The sequence below is a fragment of the Pecten maximus genome, chromosome 5, assembly GCF_902652985.1.
Source record: "Pecten maximus chromosome 5, xPecMax1.1, whole genome shotgun sequence".
Classification (NCBI taxonomy): domain Eukaryota; kingdom Metazoa; phylum Mollusca; class Bivalvia; order Pectinida; family Pectinidae; genus Pecten; species Pecten maximus.
Window position 1 is genome coordinate 16,537,605 of NC_047019.1, and position 13,749 is coordinate 16,551,353.

The 13,749-nt window shown below is 34.7% G+C and overlaps 1 protein-coding gene across 3 annotated transcripts; it reads right to left on the reverse strand.

Moving 5' to 3' along the window:
• Positions 1-1,149: 1,149 nt before the first annotated feature.
• On the reverse strand, positions 1,150-11,815 carry LOC117327323. 3 transcript variants are annotated; one of them, XM_033884253.1, is made up of 16 exons: positions 11,639-11,815; positions 11,201-11,336; positions 9,289-9,421; positions 8,132-8,247; positions 7,223-7,363; positions 6,641-6,885; positions 6,032-6,110; positions 5,726-5,899; positions 5,245-5,318; positions 4,784-4,966; positions 4,236-4,409; positions 3,622-3,777; positions 3,042-3,119; positions 2,082-2,265; positions 1,686-1,885; positions 1,150-1,389 (listed from the first exon to the last, which is right to left on the reverse strand). In XM_033884253.1, exons 3-16 carry the CDS (start codon positions 9,416-9,418, stop codon positions 1,260-1,262), a joined length of 2,064 nt encoding a protein of 687 aa, XP_033740144.1. In that variant the 5' UTR covers positions 9,419-9,421; positions 11,201-11,336; positions 11,639-11,815; the 3' UTR covers positions 1,150-1,259. The 3 variants fall into 3 exon arrangements, with proteins under 3 accessions (XP_033740144.1, XP_033740143.1, XP_033740145.1); XM_033884252.1 differs by lacking the exon at positions 11,639-11,815 and having other exon boundaries at positions 11,201-11,547; XM_033884254.1 differs by lacking the exons at positions 11,201-11,336; positions 11,639-11,815 and having other exon boundaries at positions 8,132-8,278; positions 9,289-9,380.
• Positions 11,816-13,749: the final 1,934 nt, after the last annotated feature.

The following is a 13,749-nucleotide window of genomic DNA, read 5'->3' on the forward strand; positions in this document are numbered from 1 at the left end:
AGCCAAAATTGCAAGTTTTTATTTTTTTACATTTGATATACTTGTATATTTCACAACACAATCGATCAATGTTTCGTTCCTAGTATACCATATTACATTCCTTGCACGATGACCGTCTTTGTAAGATAAGGCGGATGTGCAGTGAGAACAATATTACCCATTAACAGCTAGCTTACTTATTTGACCTACATTATATTACTATAGTGCGGAATTTAAACATTATCGGCCTAATAATAAGTTTGTTTTTCACTGTTGTTTCTTTTGTTCAATTCTTTGGTATACACGTATGTTTATGGTGATATGACCTTACTACTGATAATTGTGTATATGTGAAACGTTTAACTTACAAAAATGTATGTATTTTACTAACAAGAGAACAATGTGGAAGATTGGCCTTTGACTAATCATGTTTTCTATATTTAGAAAATAAAGACCATTGTATTTTATTATTATTATCTGGAAGTTTAAAATGAGATGTTACTTGCGAAAATTCGAGAAATGAAGTCATTTTGGACAAGTCGAAACATACCAGATAACATTTAAGGATTGAATAAAGTTATGTTGAGGTGTATGGGGGTATAAACCTCAATAGGTCTTGAGACAATTTTTATGAACTGCGAAGCAGTTCATGATGAATTTGTCTCAAGACCTATTGAGTTTTATACCCCCATACACCTCAACATAACTTTATTTAATCCTTATATTTATATGTTTTGATATTTTGTATATATTTTGTCCTTGACAAATGGGGACTTGTGCAAGTCTACCACGGAACTTACCGAAATGTACGTCATCACTCTTCGTCTACATATGGCTATTACTTTCAGGATTTCTTTCGTGAACAAACTTAATAACGAATTAAAACAAATATCATTTTTAATGGAATTTATTTCATATAAATATGATCACTTTTGAAAATGATATAGCCCCAGCTCGATAAATGTATTCCTACACCAGACTTTATATAGTTCATTGAAAAATGACTTGAGTTAACTGTGGTAGGTTCATGGAGTCTGAATTAAGTGGAAATATAAATATGTATTACATTATAGTAAACGTCGTGCTGCCAATGGTTATAACGAAGTCGATATACGTGTTGTACATTAACAAGTGGTAAAGTATCAAATACAGACACAGTAAAACACGAAATTAAAAATATATGTTTATTGAAATAAACCGGTATATAATGTAATGTATCAGACAGTTATGACAATTTGTATATAAAAAATAATTTTGGTTTGAAAATATTAGTGATATGATTATGATAAGTCATTTTCTTTGTTCTCAAATAAAACGTCGGATAAATTAGCTCCAGATGCTTCGGCCTGGTCGCCGCTAGCAGGGTTAGATTTCGCCTGTAGTATCTCGAGCACACTTTGGACATGTTCTCTGAAAAACAAAAACAGGACCAAATGTTGAGCGATTCCTTTTTGATGAGACACATAAATAGAGATTTAAGACTGAACAAAAAGAAAAAAAAAATTCTCAGTGATGAATACAAGTCGATCCTACAGCTTCTTAGCTCTTTCAGTTAATGATATATATGGACTGAAGATACGGAGATACAGAAGAAATTTTACATATGTAAATTATTTGTGCTTATAACTTCACAAGAGCGAATCAGACAAATGAGGATATATCACTTGAAGGAGATGGTTCAGGACCAAATGGACCAGATGACTCACTGTAATTTGATGAGGGCTGTTTCCTGTCGCGCTAGTCGGTTGTGGACGGTGAGTACGTTGAGTTTGTGTGACTGAAGCGAATCCCAGATATCCTGAATGTTTTTGTTCATCTCGTTTAGTGGCGGGGTCTCCCATCGCTCCAGCACGTGTTTGATGTCACAGATATCCTCGTACTCTTTGTAGTAGTTGGTGCGGTGATCCTGAACAAGTTAAAGTAATAATATGTTTAATGAAGAAATAAGAAGACGCTTATCCTTGCGGAACAATTAAACATATAGTATTATCATATTTAGTGCTTCTTCAGCGCCGCTGTGTAAATCTATACCATGATATGAAAACCGAGCTGACGCTGAACATAACTAATCAAAGCCATTTGAAACCCTATAACGCCGTTACCTTTCCCACCATGAAGCTGTTGAGCTCCACACGAGCTACAATCCACGCCCTATTGACCTCTAATCCCCTCTGCGCGTCCTGTTGCACGTGCTGGTACGTGTCACTGAGCTGAGCAATAAGGATGCTGAGCAAGACCACACAGCACGTGAACAGAAACAATACCATCAAGATGCAACTCATCGGCCTGAAAAAGACAAGAATGAATGAATGAATGAATGAATACACGAAAAGAGCAGAGAATGCATGGCTCATGAGAATTAAGGTATGTTAAGGAAACTAATCTGAGACTGGAGTCATTGTAGAATGTAGTTCGGGTTTGAAATAAAAGTAAAACAAACTCAGTTGTGGATCAATATCTACTGGACTAGATAAGGCCATTGTCACCACATTCAGCAATTCGTTAGAATATGTTCAATGGAAATATTAACTCAAATTATTATTAAAGTCAATAAAAAAATATAAAAGATTATTTTTTCCAAAAACATGAACATCTGCCTCAGCACATAAAGTCATATGCAATATAAATCTTTTTGAATGTGCCATGTTCTATAATTCATATACAATATAAATCTTTTTGAATGTGCCATGTTCTATAATTCATATACAATATAAATCTTTTTGAATGTGCCATGATCTATCAGTCATATACAATATAAATCTTTTTGAATGTGCCATGTTCTATAATTCATATACAATATAAATCTTTTTGAATGTGCCATGATCTATCAGTCATATACAATATAAATCCTTTTGAATGTGCCATGTTCTATAATTCATATACAATATAAATCTTTTTGAATGTGCCAGGTTCTATAATTCATATACAATATAAATTCTTTTGAATCTGCCATGTTCTATAATTCATATACAATATAAATTCTTTTGAATCTGCCATGTTCTATAATTCTTATACAATATAAATCCTTTTGAATGTGCCTTATTTATAATAAACAAACTTACGATAGCTCATTGTATTCAATGATTCTTTCCGCTTCGATGAGAATACGGACTCCAAGGAAGAGAATTTTCCAAAAGGAACTGTAAATAAACCAACGATGAACGTGAGAGAATTCCAAATATGTAACGAGAAGGTCATACAGTTAATGAAGTTAACCAAAGTGACAGTATGCTAGAATTGAATCTAACATACATGAATGTTGATGTGCATTCCCGTTTGATTGCAAATAATTTGCATCAGACCACTTCGACATCCCTGGCTTCCCTTATTGCTTTCCACGCTTTGTACCCCTAGCATCACGAACACTTAGAATATCAAAACATCTGTTTGACGCAGATCTACAATGTACATTAAGTAATGCATCTGTTTGACGTAGATTTACATTAAGTAATGCATCTGTCTGATGTAGATGTACATTAAGTAATGCATCTGTTTCACGTAGATCTACATTAGTTATTCGCCACATGAAATCTACTGTATTTATAGCTAAAATTAAACATAGGATACTAACTACTTGTATGTCATTTGTACAGTCTTTTGAGGTTACCACCTGAAGTAGTACCATGTACAGGGATCACTTACTTGGTGTCCTCATATGTGTTGAGCGAATCTTCACCACGGAGCGACAATATAAACGAACCGCTGAACGCTAGGAGGATCACCGTGAACACAATGGTGAACTGAATGAAGTCATGGACTAAGATTCTCCATAGGATCTGAGCGTAAGCACCTGTCTGTCTGCAAGAGATGCAGAAAGTTCTTGTAATATAGTTATTTTTTCCATTTATTGTGAATACATATCAAGGAACTATTTTTTCCTTAAACGATATACATTTAGACGTGCTGATCTTCATGCTTGGATCTAGATTATCATAGTGTATGTCGTCGATGAACGCTTACCCTTCGGAACACACACATATATAGTCTTATTCTTGTTGTACATTTTGTAAGGAACCACCCTTCGGAACACATCTTCTTATCCTTTTTTGTACATTTTTAACGTATCCTCATTCAAATGTATATTTTGATAATATTTTGCCAATGTTTTATCGATTTCAAATAGAAATATGATTTCGTTAATATGTCTTTATTCTTTCCTTGTCTTTACTTTGTCAAGGCAGAGATTGTTCAAGTACAATACTTTAAAAATACATTCCATTAGGTTTTCCTACGATGGCCTGAATTCTACTACTCACCTGAATACAGCCGCGTATTTGAAGATGCGGAGCGTCCAAAGCAGGAACCCTATGGAGAAGACCGGCCATTGTTCGGACCTGTCCGTAATTCTGAGAGGTACCACAGTGGCAAGTAGAAGAGCAGACGACATGTCTATCCAGTTAAAGGCGTCTGACCAGTACTCTAGGCGCTGTCTGCAACCAATTCATGTAACTGTACCTAAGACTCGGAATGTCTTTGATCACATTATAATGATTAATTATGTATATTTGTAATACCTATATAAAAGTAAATGTTGCACACTAAATAACTACACACTCATATATGTATATATGTATTAATACATACTGATGAAAATATTATTTATTTTGCCCTGCAAGTAGGGCGTTAGAATTGTATTTGCTGCCCCATTGCATGATTGTAAGAGGCGATTCGGGATCGAAGAACGCCCTTTCTGTAGAAAAATAACAACTCTACAGTCATTGGAAAAGTGTCAACTTTGTTTGGAACTAAAAACAACAATTGGTAACCATTTCATCATATCCTTACCAAACACAATATGACATACTTTCGGAATTGGTTTGACTCCTGGAAGAGCGTCATAAGTATAATGATAATAGTCCACGCCTCGCACACACCTCGACCGATTTGGAGAGGCATGTCGTACTTCAGAGGATCCGGGCTCATGGCAGCAACGATCGCCGAGAACGTCATCGTGACCAGCGTCAAACAATAGATTAGAGAGTTCACCCTGGAATAAAGTTATGCATAGTATTAACATTAATAATTGGAATATATAAGGCCAGTAAAAACAATTAGTCTTTTCGAATTGGGCACATATAACAGCATGGTTAAAGTGAAGATGAAGGTGTTGTCTGGTTAGTTTGAAGAATGACAATACCAATTCATATACACGGGTTAAGCTGTTAAAAATCAGTTAGTAAAAGTCTGTTAAAAGAAACTGATCTGACAACTGGAATCAATTTAAAAATTTTACGATAAAAACGATAAAAAAGGTTATTGACTCACTCGAAGCGTAATCTAGCATACTCCTTCCACTTGCGTCTGATCAGGAGACGAACCACGTCATGGTACACAATATTCTTAAAGATACAATCATCGAAACAAGGATATATGTCTAGTAATGTTTGTAAACTGAATTTCATATAACGAACTTTTCAATGGATTGTTCAAAAGACACAAATGTTATTTACAGCGTTCGAAACAGATCTATACTTAGATACGATACGGTAGAGCTAGTTTCCTAAATAGTTTTGATAGCTTGGAGTCGACCGAAACTTATAAAGAGGTAAAAAAAAAAAATAATGTCAAAATCGGGAAGGAGAGGTGCAAATGACCCACAATTTAATAAATAAACATTTTTTCCTTTAAATATTAGATTTTAAAAGAATCTGTGTTCTGAACCGTGTCATAATTGAAATGAATAATACGTGATGTCCATTAAAAAGTCCGCAAATTCTGATAGATAATGATAGCTGACACTTCTTACCTTATTACCTCCCTTTGCTAGAACCTGAAGGGGTGACTTGGTTTTATTGTTAAAACCTTCTTGTAAAGGTGATCTCCCCTCCTCGTCCCCATCCAGCACCTGATAGTACACACGCATGTGACCACTCGGACTGCGGTGATCGATCATGCAATCTAATACTGCTAATACAGTTTTCTGCAAAAATATGACAAAATCTAATATAAATGTACTATATTATTACAAATACACAAAACAAATCTTAACGTTTGACTTAGTAATATGAAGAGTTGATGACTCCTAACATCAAGATAAACTCTGGAATCTTACTTGCATATTTTTCTGTAGCAGAATGTGAAAACTGAACTCTGAAGCCTTGTGTCCATCACTGATATATAATTGTCTCACCCTGAAATATAGTTAATGAAAATGAAAGGTGATTTAAAATTTGATAAAAATCATCTGTTCATGGCTTCGTTACTGTGATCAAGCGTAGTAGCCCTGATCAGATGATTTTAATCAGATGGGGTAACTTCCTATTGATCTGTCCACCGTGAATGGAACCATCTACATGTATTAGCATGTGCATGCAAACGAAGTACCCGAATATTTGAACATCACATATTAAAAATTAAATTGTCTTTCTGGTGGTTTTATCAATATACAAATTTCGTATTGCATGGCGGATCATTTCACGAGAAAAATGCGCATAGCATACTGAACTATATTCTTTTATGAAGCATAATGTAACACTATCTTTCAATTTTATTTGTATGTGGATTTCTAGTTTTCTTTTTGTGTGTTTACGACCAAAGCTTATGTCAGCTAGGTAGTGAACTGAACTACTCTCGTTTGATTTCCTTGAGTATTATTATCACATTATAAAGGATACTGGTATAAATACACATGTTAACAAATACACAAATTGAATGTACTCACTCAATATTTGGCATATATAGTACCAACAAAGATGCTACATCGTCGTTGCTGTTGTCGTAAGCTATCGTATATGGCATAACGTTGTCATGGTCACGCGCGTTCGGCCATGCGTCATGCTCCAGTAATTTAATGCACACACCCTTAAAGTTTTTCTCCACGGCATAGTGAAGGGGTGTCCGAAGATGTTGGTCACTAGCCGAGGGGTTGGCACCCCTATGAAGGAGGGTGTTGACTAGCATTTGCACCTAGTAAATAATCATGGTGCTATATGTTAGGTTACTAGTATCTAGTATCATTTCATGCCCATGGTGACAATATACTTCAGACATTCATAAAGCTAATGCTAAGTTTCTAGGAATATTTCCTGCTGAAATAGCTCGTAATTCAGTTGTTGAAAATTGTTATTGTAAGTATTCTAAGTCTAACTCAGAATCTTTATAACGAGTGCAAAACAAGAACAAAATATAGACTTTCATGGAAACAATTGAAAAAAAAGTACGAAGAGAATAAGGCCAGTTACTCAGAATGTGATTTAGTCTATGTTTGGTATAATTGGTTTGGTCATATTGTTTTGATACCCACTCTTGGTTCATTCTCTATAGTGGAGACCACGTGCAGCAATGCTCTGTCTTTGTTGCCTTCCCGGGCTATGATCCTATCGATGTAAACCTCTATTTCCGCCTCCTGCTTTCCTATGAAAAAGAGTTTGGTCTTCTCTGCCACCTGTATTGACATAGCAATATTTGTAAGCATTAGCTAAAATGATATTATTTGATATAATCTAATAGATGATGATGTTGATGTCACACGAGTATTTTAATATGTGGGCATTTCTTGCAATATGCACAAACAATGATGATGGTGATGATGATGATGATGATGATGATGATGATGGTGATGATGATGATGATAATGATGATGATCGCAAAACATATCGTATGAAAGTGGTGTATGTTTGTTTATGTGGTGTTATGTATTTATGCAACACAAATGTCTTTGAAAATAAAAAAAAATATCTATTCCAAAGGAAGGCGAATCAGCTGGCATGGATTGTGATCCAACACAACCGTAAACGTACCCCTCAGCATTACGAAGTACAATAAATCCACACACTATTGTCATTGACATATCTCCAGTAAGATCGCACCCAGTGATTACCTCAATGGAAACCGTCCAATTACCTACATTTATTGGGATGAGGCCAGTGACCTACCAACCATTAGAACGTTTCCCAAGATACACTTCTCTTTGGAATGAGACCTGACACCTTATTTCTTTAGTAACGATTCCTAAGATAAGATGGTGCCTTTAGAAGGAGACCATAGGCTTTCTTCCCAATGCAACAATTTGTGATATTTGCCTCCTTTAGGATTATACCATGTCATTTTCTCCACTGTAACAGTTCCTGAGATTTAGCTCCCTTTTGAATGAGACCACGGACCTACTTCCTATTGTAAGGATTCCTTTATTTGAATGAGGTCAATAACTTACCTCTCGTTGAAACGAGTCATCCAAAGCCACATCACCAAGGTCTGCCGACATGGATGCTTGGGAGGGACTGGGATGGAACCGACCACCGTCCAGCAAACCTCCGTCGTCATTGAGGACTGGAAGAACAGTAACCACATGGTTACTTATCTAGTATATGAAAACAGTATGACAATGTTACCTCAAGTTGAATAAGCCTATTTATCTACAACACATTTAATAGTAATTTATAGTTATGTTTTAATGTAGAACTCAAAAGTAATGCACTAACGGTAAAGCGTTGCCCTCTTTCGTATTTAAAATAGCTTTCTACCAATATGATAAAAATCAATACAATGTATTTCAAAATTTCTTGAAATATGCTATCTGTTATTTCGACTTGAAGCCAAATTGAAGGTCATGGGGAAGTTTTCCGGAAAAACATACCATCCCAAAAATTATGTGACTTATATTGAGTACATCCTCATACCAATTTCATTGGTTTATAACTATGGCGTAATTGTGAAAGGAAATTGACGAGGTTTATGTAACGATTTTCCTAATAACGAATGGAGTTTATACGTGACATTTTTATCACTATTACGGTATGTACACTGTCATCTACATCAGACAACATGTATTGGCGGGGTTACATCAACCATACTTTCCAACCTGAAGAAAGGAAAAAAATAGGAATGGTTTTGTCTCTACTTGTGCTTTGGGTATACATTTGCTCTGCTGTGTATGGGGTATACATTTGCTATCCTTTGTATGGGGTATGTATTTGCTATCCTGTGTAGGGGGTATATATTTGCTATCATGTGTATGGGGTATACATTTGCTATGCTGTGTATGGGGTATATATTTACTATCATGTGTAGGGGGTATATATTTGCTATCCTGTGTAGGGGGTATATATTTGCTATCCTTTGTATGGGGTATGTATTTGCTATGCTGTGTATGGGGTATATATTTGCTATGCTGTGTATGGGGTATATATTTGCTATCCTGTCTATGCGATTTACTATGTTATCCTGACAGCTTGGAGTTCCTCAGCACGTTCACTGCGAGAAGAAAATACCATAAACTTTCAACAAAAGTTATTACCACATTGGTTATGTTATAAGCACCGAATTATGAGTAAAAATACGCCCTATTCTGTTGTTCTCTATTATCTGTACCTATGGAGTCGAACTGTTGTAGGGGTATGCTGAGAGGACGTCTATGTTTCCGACAGTTTATCCTCATCCTGACGTCTTGACCATCACTTTGTGTTCGGCGATGACGTCTTTTTTGCGACCCAATCGTCATGATCTGTAGATAAACGAGGTTACTTAAAAAGTCACGAATTTTACTTTTTATATTACATTTAAACCACCGTGTACAAATTGTACGAATTATGAGTAAAAATACGTCATATAGTTACATTATTTGTATTTATCAAACGTGTGGAAACCCAGAAGAATTACTGAATGGTCCTTAACAAACTCAAAATTACAGAAAACGGGGAAAGACTACTTCCATGATATTATATAAAATTATAATAATATTCATTTAGACACTGGGTAAACCAAAATATAACAGTTCATAAGAGTTTAAACGCGCCATACAAAGTTAATGAAATCCTCTGCGAGTGAAAATAAATCAACCAGCCAGCTATCTCAAGTTTGTACATAAAGTCAAGTAACATTTCAAAAAATTGGGTATAGTAATAGATAAAGAAATGTCGCATGATGCTTGGCATGAGAAGTTCATAGATATTAATTCGTTCCATTTTTATAAACCTGATTCTGGACAAGACTAGTGATTGCAATTGGTAATAAAAAATGTATTTAATTATGGTTCCCATAACTGCCAGCAGTAAAATTATGGAATCCTTTCGCCTTCGACACGAAATAACACACCTGTATCAGATCGCAATCTGACACATAACAATCTAGAGCATTGCCATGACGACCTTTCCCATTAACAACAACTAAAGCAAGATGGTTCGAATTACATTGTTCTAATATAGTCTTCGTTAGAAATGTTCAGGCTATTATTTGCGCCCTCACTCCACCTAGCTACCAGTGAATAATTTAATTGATATAGTTTTAATCATAATAGATATACATGCGTTGTACATATCATTTTCTGTCATAGCAAGACAAAATATCATCTTTGGTATTGAAAAGTAGCATACGATAACCGCCGACAATATTTATTTATTATCTATGGTGGTTTCGTTGTATCTTGATTAGATATACCAGATATTAAAGGCGTTGGCTGTGAATCCCGTGTAATGAAAACAAATTCCTTTTAAAAGCAAATGAGGTCAGACATCCAATGCATGTAAGGATATATTTCTAATTTTGTACATTGAGGATTTTCTGATGCAGGTATACATATCAATGCCTGGCAAGAAATTCCATATCTACTAGAAATTTTAATATGATTGTAGCCGAAAGCACAATGTAGGTGGAATAAAGAGAAATTGAAGAAAAGACTTCACCTAAACAAGCTATCAGCAAAATACCATAAATACAATATGGGTTATATAATTATTCGTATCATTATAACCATTAGTGAATGCAATGCAACTAAATACAGTTGAAGAAAGAAGTTTTCAATAAGAAAAATCACCCAGTGTTCGATTCAATTCTTGTCCATGTTTATGTCTGGATTTTAAATTCCTCACTTGCGATGACTCATAACTGTACACTGAATTTCACTACGAATCTTTATATTGATGAAGATTACACACGACAGGCGGTCTCGGTCTTGACAAGTTAACAGCCTAATGGTACCCGTTATCCTGTACGATGGTGGTCATCTTAGCATGATAAAGAGGTCATTACCTCATGTACCAGCCTTAAATGTTTATAACGCATACAATACTGCCTGAGAAATATTCAAATAATCGTATGCAAACTCCATTTTAATACTTCATTCTCTGTCCGAGTTTACCTTGATATGGTATATCGTCTTCGAGGACATTTTGTCATTATTAACTTAAATCACAATGATAATGTAATGTTCATTAAGCATAATTAAATGTTTAAAATCTGATTTTGCTTTTAAAATCACTCAGACATTTTGAAATGTGATACGTACCTTAGCTTTAGGTTGGACCAGCCGTCTGTACGGAATGTGTGTGAACTCGCGGCTACATGTGTGTATCTGATGCACTGCCTTGTACCAAAGTGTCAGTAAGACCTGGGTTAGCTTCCTCCACAACCTTATATATAACCTACAACGACAATAACTAAACGCGTGTGACAGTCATTGGGCCGTGTATCTATGTAATAGGTTAGAACACAACTTTGTTGGATTTCCACGTCTGTTGGTATAATTTGTGTATAACTAGGCTAGAAGCTAAATAATGATCATAAGTACTTGCAACGCGATCTTAAAGCATTATATATATATACACACATTAATATCAGGACACTAGACTGTTACTTCCTGCACTTTCTTCACAAGCTGTATAATTGTAAGGACATAGAAATAAACCTAATATAAATATACATGGATTGTTGATCTCATACGCACTCCAATATACTCAAACCATAGACTCCGAATATCGACTCCTCCCTTTTATAATTAACATCACCCTGTCAGCCTTATGATAGAAAAAAGTTGATCCGTCATTGTCATCCCAACATTGTGTGAACTGTTCCGTGACTTAAAACAAAACTGTATTACTTGTGAAGCATGTACTTATGTAAATCATGTGTATCTACTGTACCGTGACTTAAAAACAAAACAGTATTACCTGTGAAGCATGTATACTTATGTAAATCATGTGTATCTATATAACGGTGATCATTCACATATAGCTATAGCGTTAGCGAGTCTATACTGCTGTAGGTTAATGCTGGTAAATGTGTTGAATATCATGTTTCGGAGAATCAATCTGCTCTCTTATTCATAAACTGCTGTCATCCATTCCATGGTATATCAGAGACCAATAGATAATAAATTACCGTCCTAAGGATATATATATAGGATTGCTATTCAATGATTTTATTTACACTCATTTCACGTGTATCAGCAACACGACATATAGAACACAGGCGTCTGCTTCTTATATCTCCTACTCCTACTATAGGAGTTAATATTTTGTTCTTTAAATACTAACCAGAAGCAGACGCCTGTGCATAGTCATATAAATGTATGGATTCAACGTACCCTATATTGTTAGGATCAGCCGTGCGAGTAATACAATTGTTTATAAATACAACCTCTATACTGCAGGGGGGCTATTTTCACTTTGCTCCATACTGAATGATAACCCATGGAGAATCGAGGATGATATCAACAATATTCCTATTGAGAACATATAATGAAATATAAATGGATTAATTAAGATTTAAAAACCACTCAAGTCTTTTGAATTTAAAATCTTTGGTTGATATGTATTGATAAAACACCCTGTCTTCAAGCATTCATCTAATGTCTGCTAAAGTTTGAGGAAATAAAAATCGGATTCAGAAAATGTTAAGAACGGAAGGTCAGACACATTGATTCCATGATGTAATAAATTTTGTGAGGTTCTATATAATTTTGAAATAACATCAAATGCAGGAATATAAAAAATGAAAATATTACAAAATATTGAAAGATGTCTATATTTCTCTAAATCTAACCACTTACGACTATTGGCTATAACCTATAATTCATTTTAATCTACCATAATATATGACAGTATACTTCAAAAACAACACAACTGTCACAATGGTTACAAAAATAAATGGGACCAAGATGATATTACTGATATAAGGGTAACAACAAGTATTGATAGTAGGTTTAGAAACTGAAAGTGAAACCAAAGATAATTTACTGTGACATTACATATACTGCCTCTTCCCATAGTGCATTGTGTGCAAGAGTGCATCGTAAATGGAAAACCAAAAGCAGACAGATATATATTCCTGGAACTTTAGGAATTACCCAAAACGTCCATTATTGGTTGTGCTGTATAGATGTAAGTAATTCTTACCTTTAACAGTGTATACGTTTACTTATGCTTTTTGATATTAATGATATAATTGGTTCACATAAAACTATTGCTTAACATTGTTTTAACTACTACGCAAATGTTTATGGGGCGCCGTTTTACTATTTATTCCCATTTGGTGATATCACCTATTCAATCAGTGATATCACCTATTCGAATAGGTGATATCACCCATTCGAATAGGTGATATCACTTAATGAAACGAATTGGTGATATCACTTATTCGAATAGGTGATATCACTCATTTCGAAATTTGGAAAACTATATGCTTCCCAATTCCATCATGTGTAACATGTTGCAGTGAATATTAGGGATAACTATAGGCACTCAAAATGGAAAATCGAGCCATTTTCAAAAAAATATGACATTTTTTTGTAGATATATGCATATTAATTGATACGTTTTATTTTTATAAAAAAAATCCAACATCTACTGTACCATTATACTTATTTGGGAACAGTCGTTTGTATTGATTCTAAAGTGATATCACTTATTCGAATAGGTGATATCACTTATGAAATTTTATCAGTGATATTCGAATTGGTGATATAACCGATTCGTTTCAATAAGTGATATAACCTATTCGAATGGGTGATATCACTTAATGAAACGAATAGGTGATATCACTTATTCGAATAGGTGA

Excerpts from the sequence above, each read along its gene's own strand:
- LOC117327323 (XM_033884253.1), bottom strand. The coding sequence starts at position 9,418 with ATGACGATTGGGTCGCAAAAAAGACGTCATCGCCGAACACAAAGTGAT. Across the intron at positions 4,967-5,244 it reads TATGCTAGATTACGCTTCGA|GGTGAACTCTCTAATCTATT; the intron begins GTGAGTCAATAA and ends ACTTTATTCCAG. Across the intron at positions 1,390-1,685 it reads ACAGCCCTCATCAAATTACA|AGAACATGTCCAAAGTGTGC; the intron begins GTGAGTCATCTG and ends TTTGTTTTTCAG.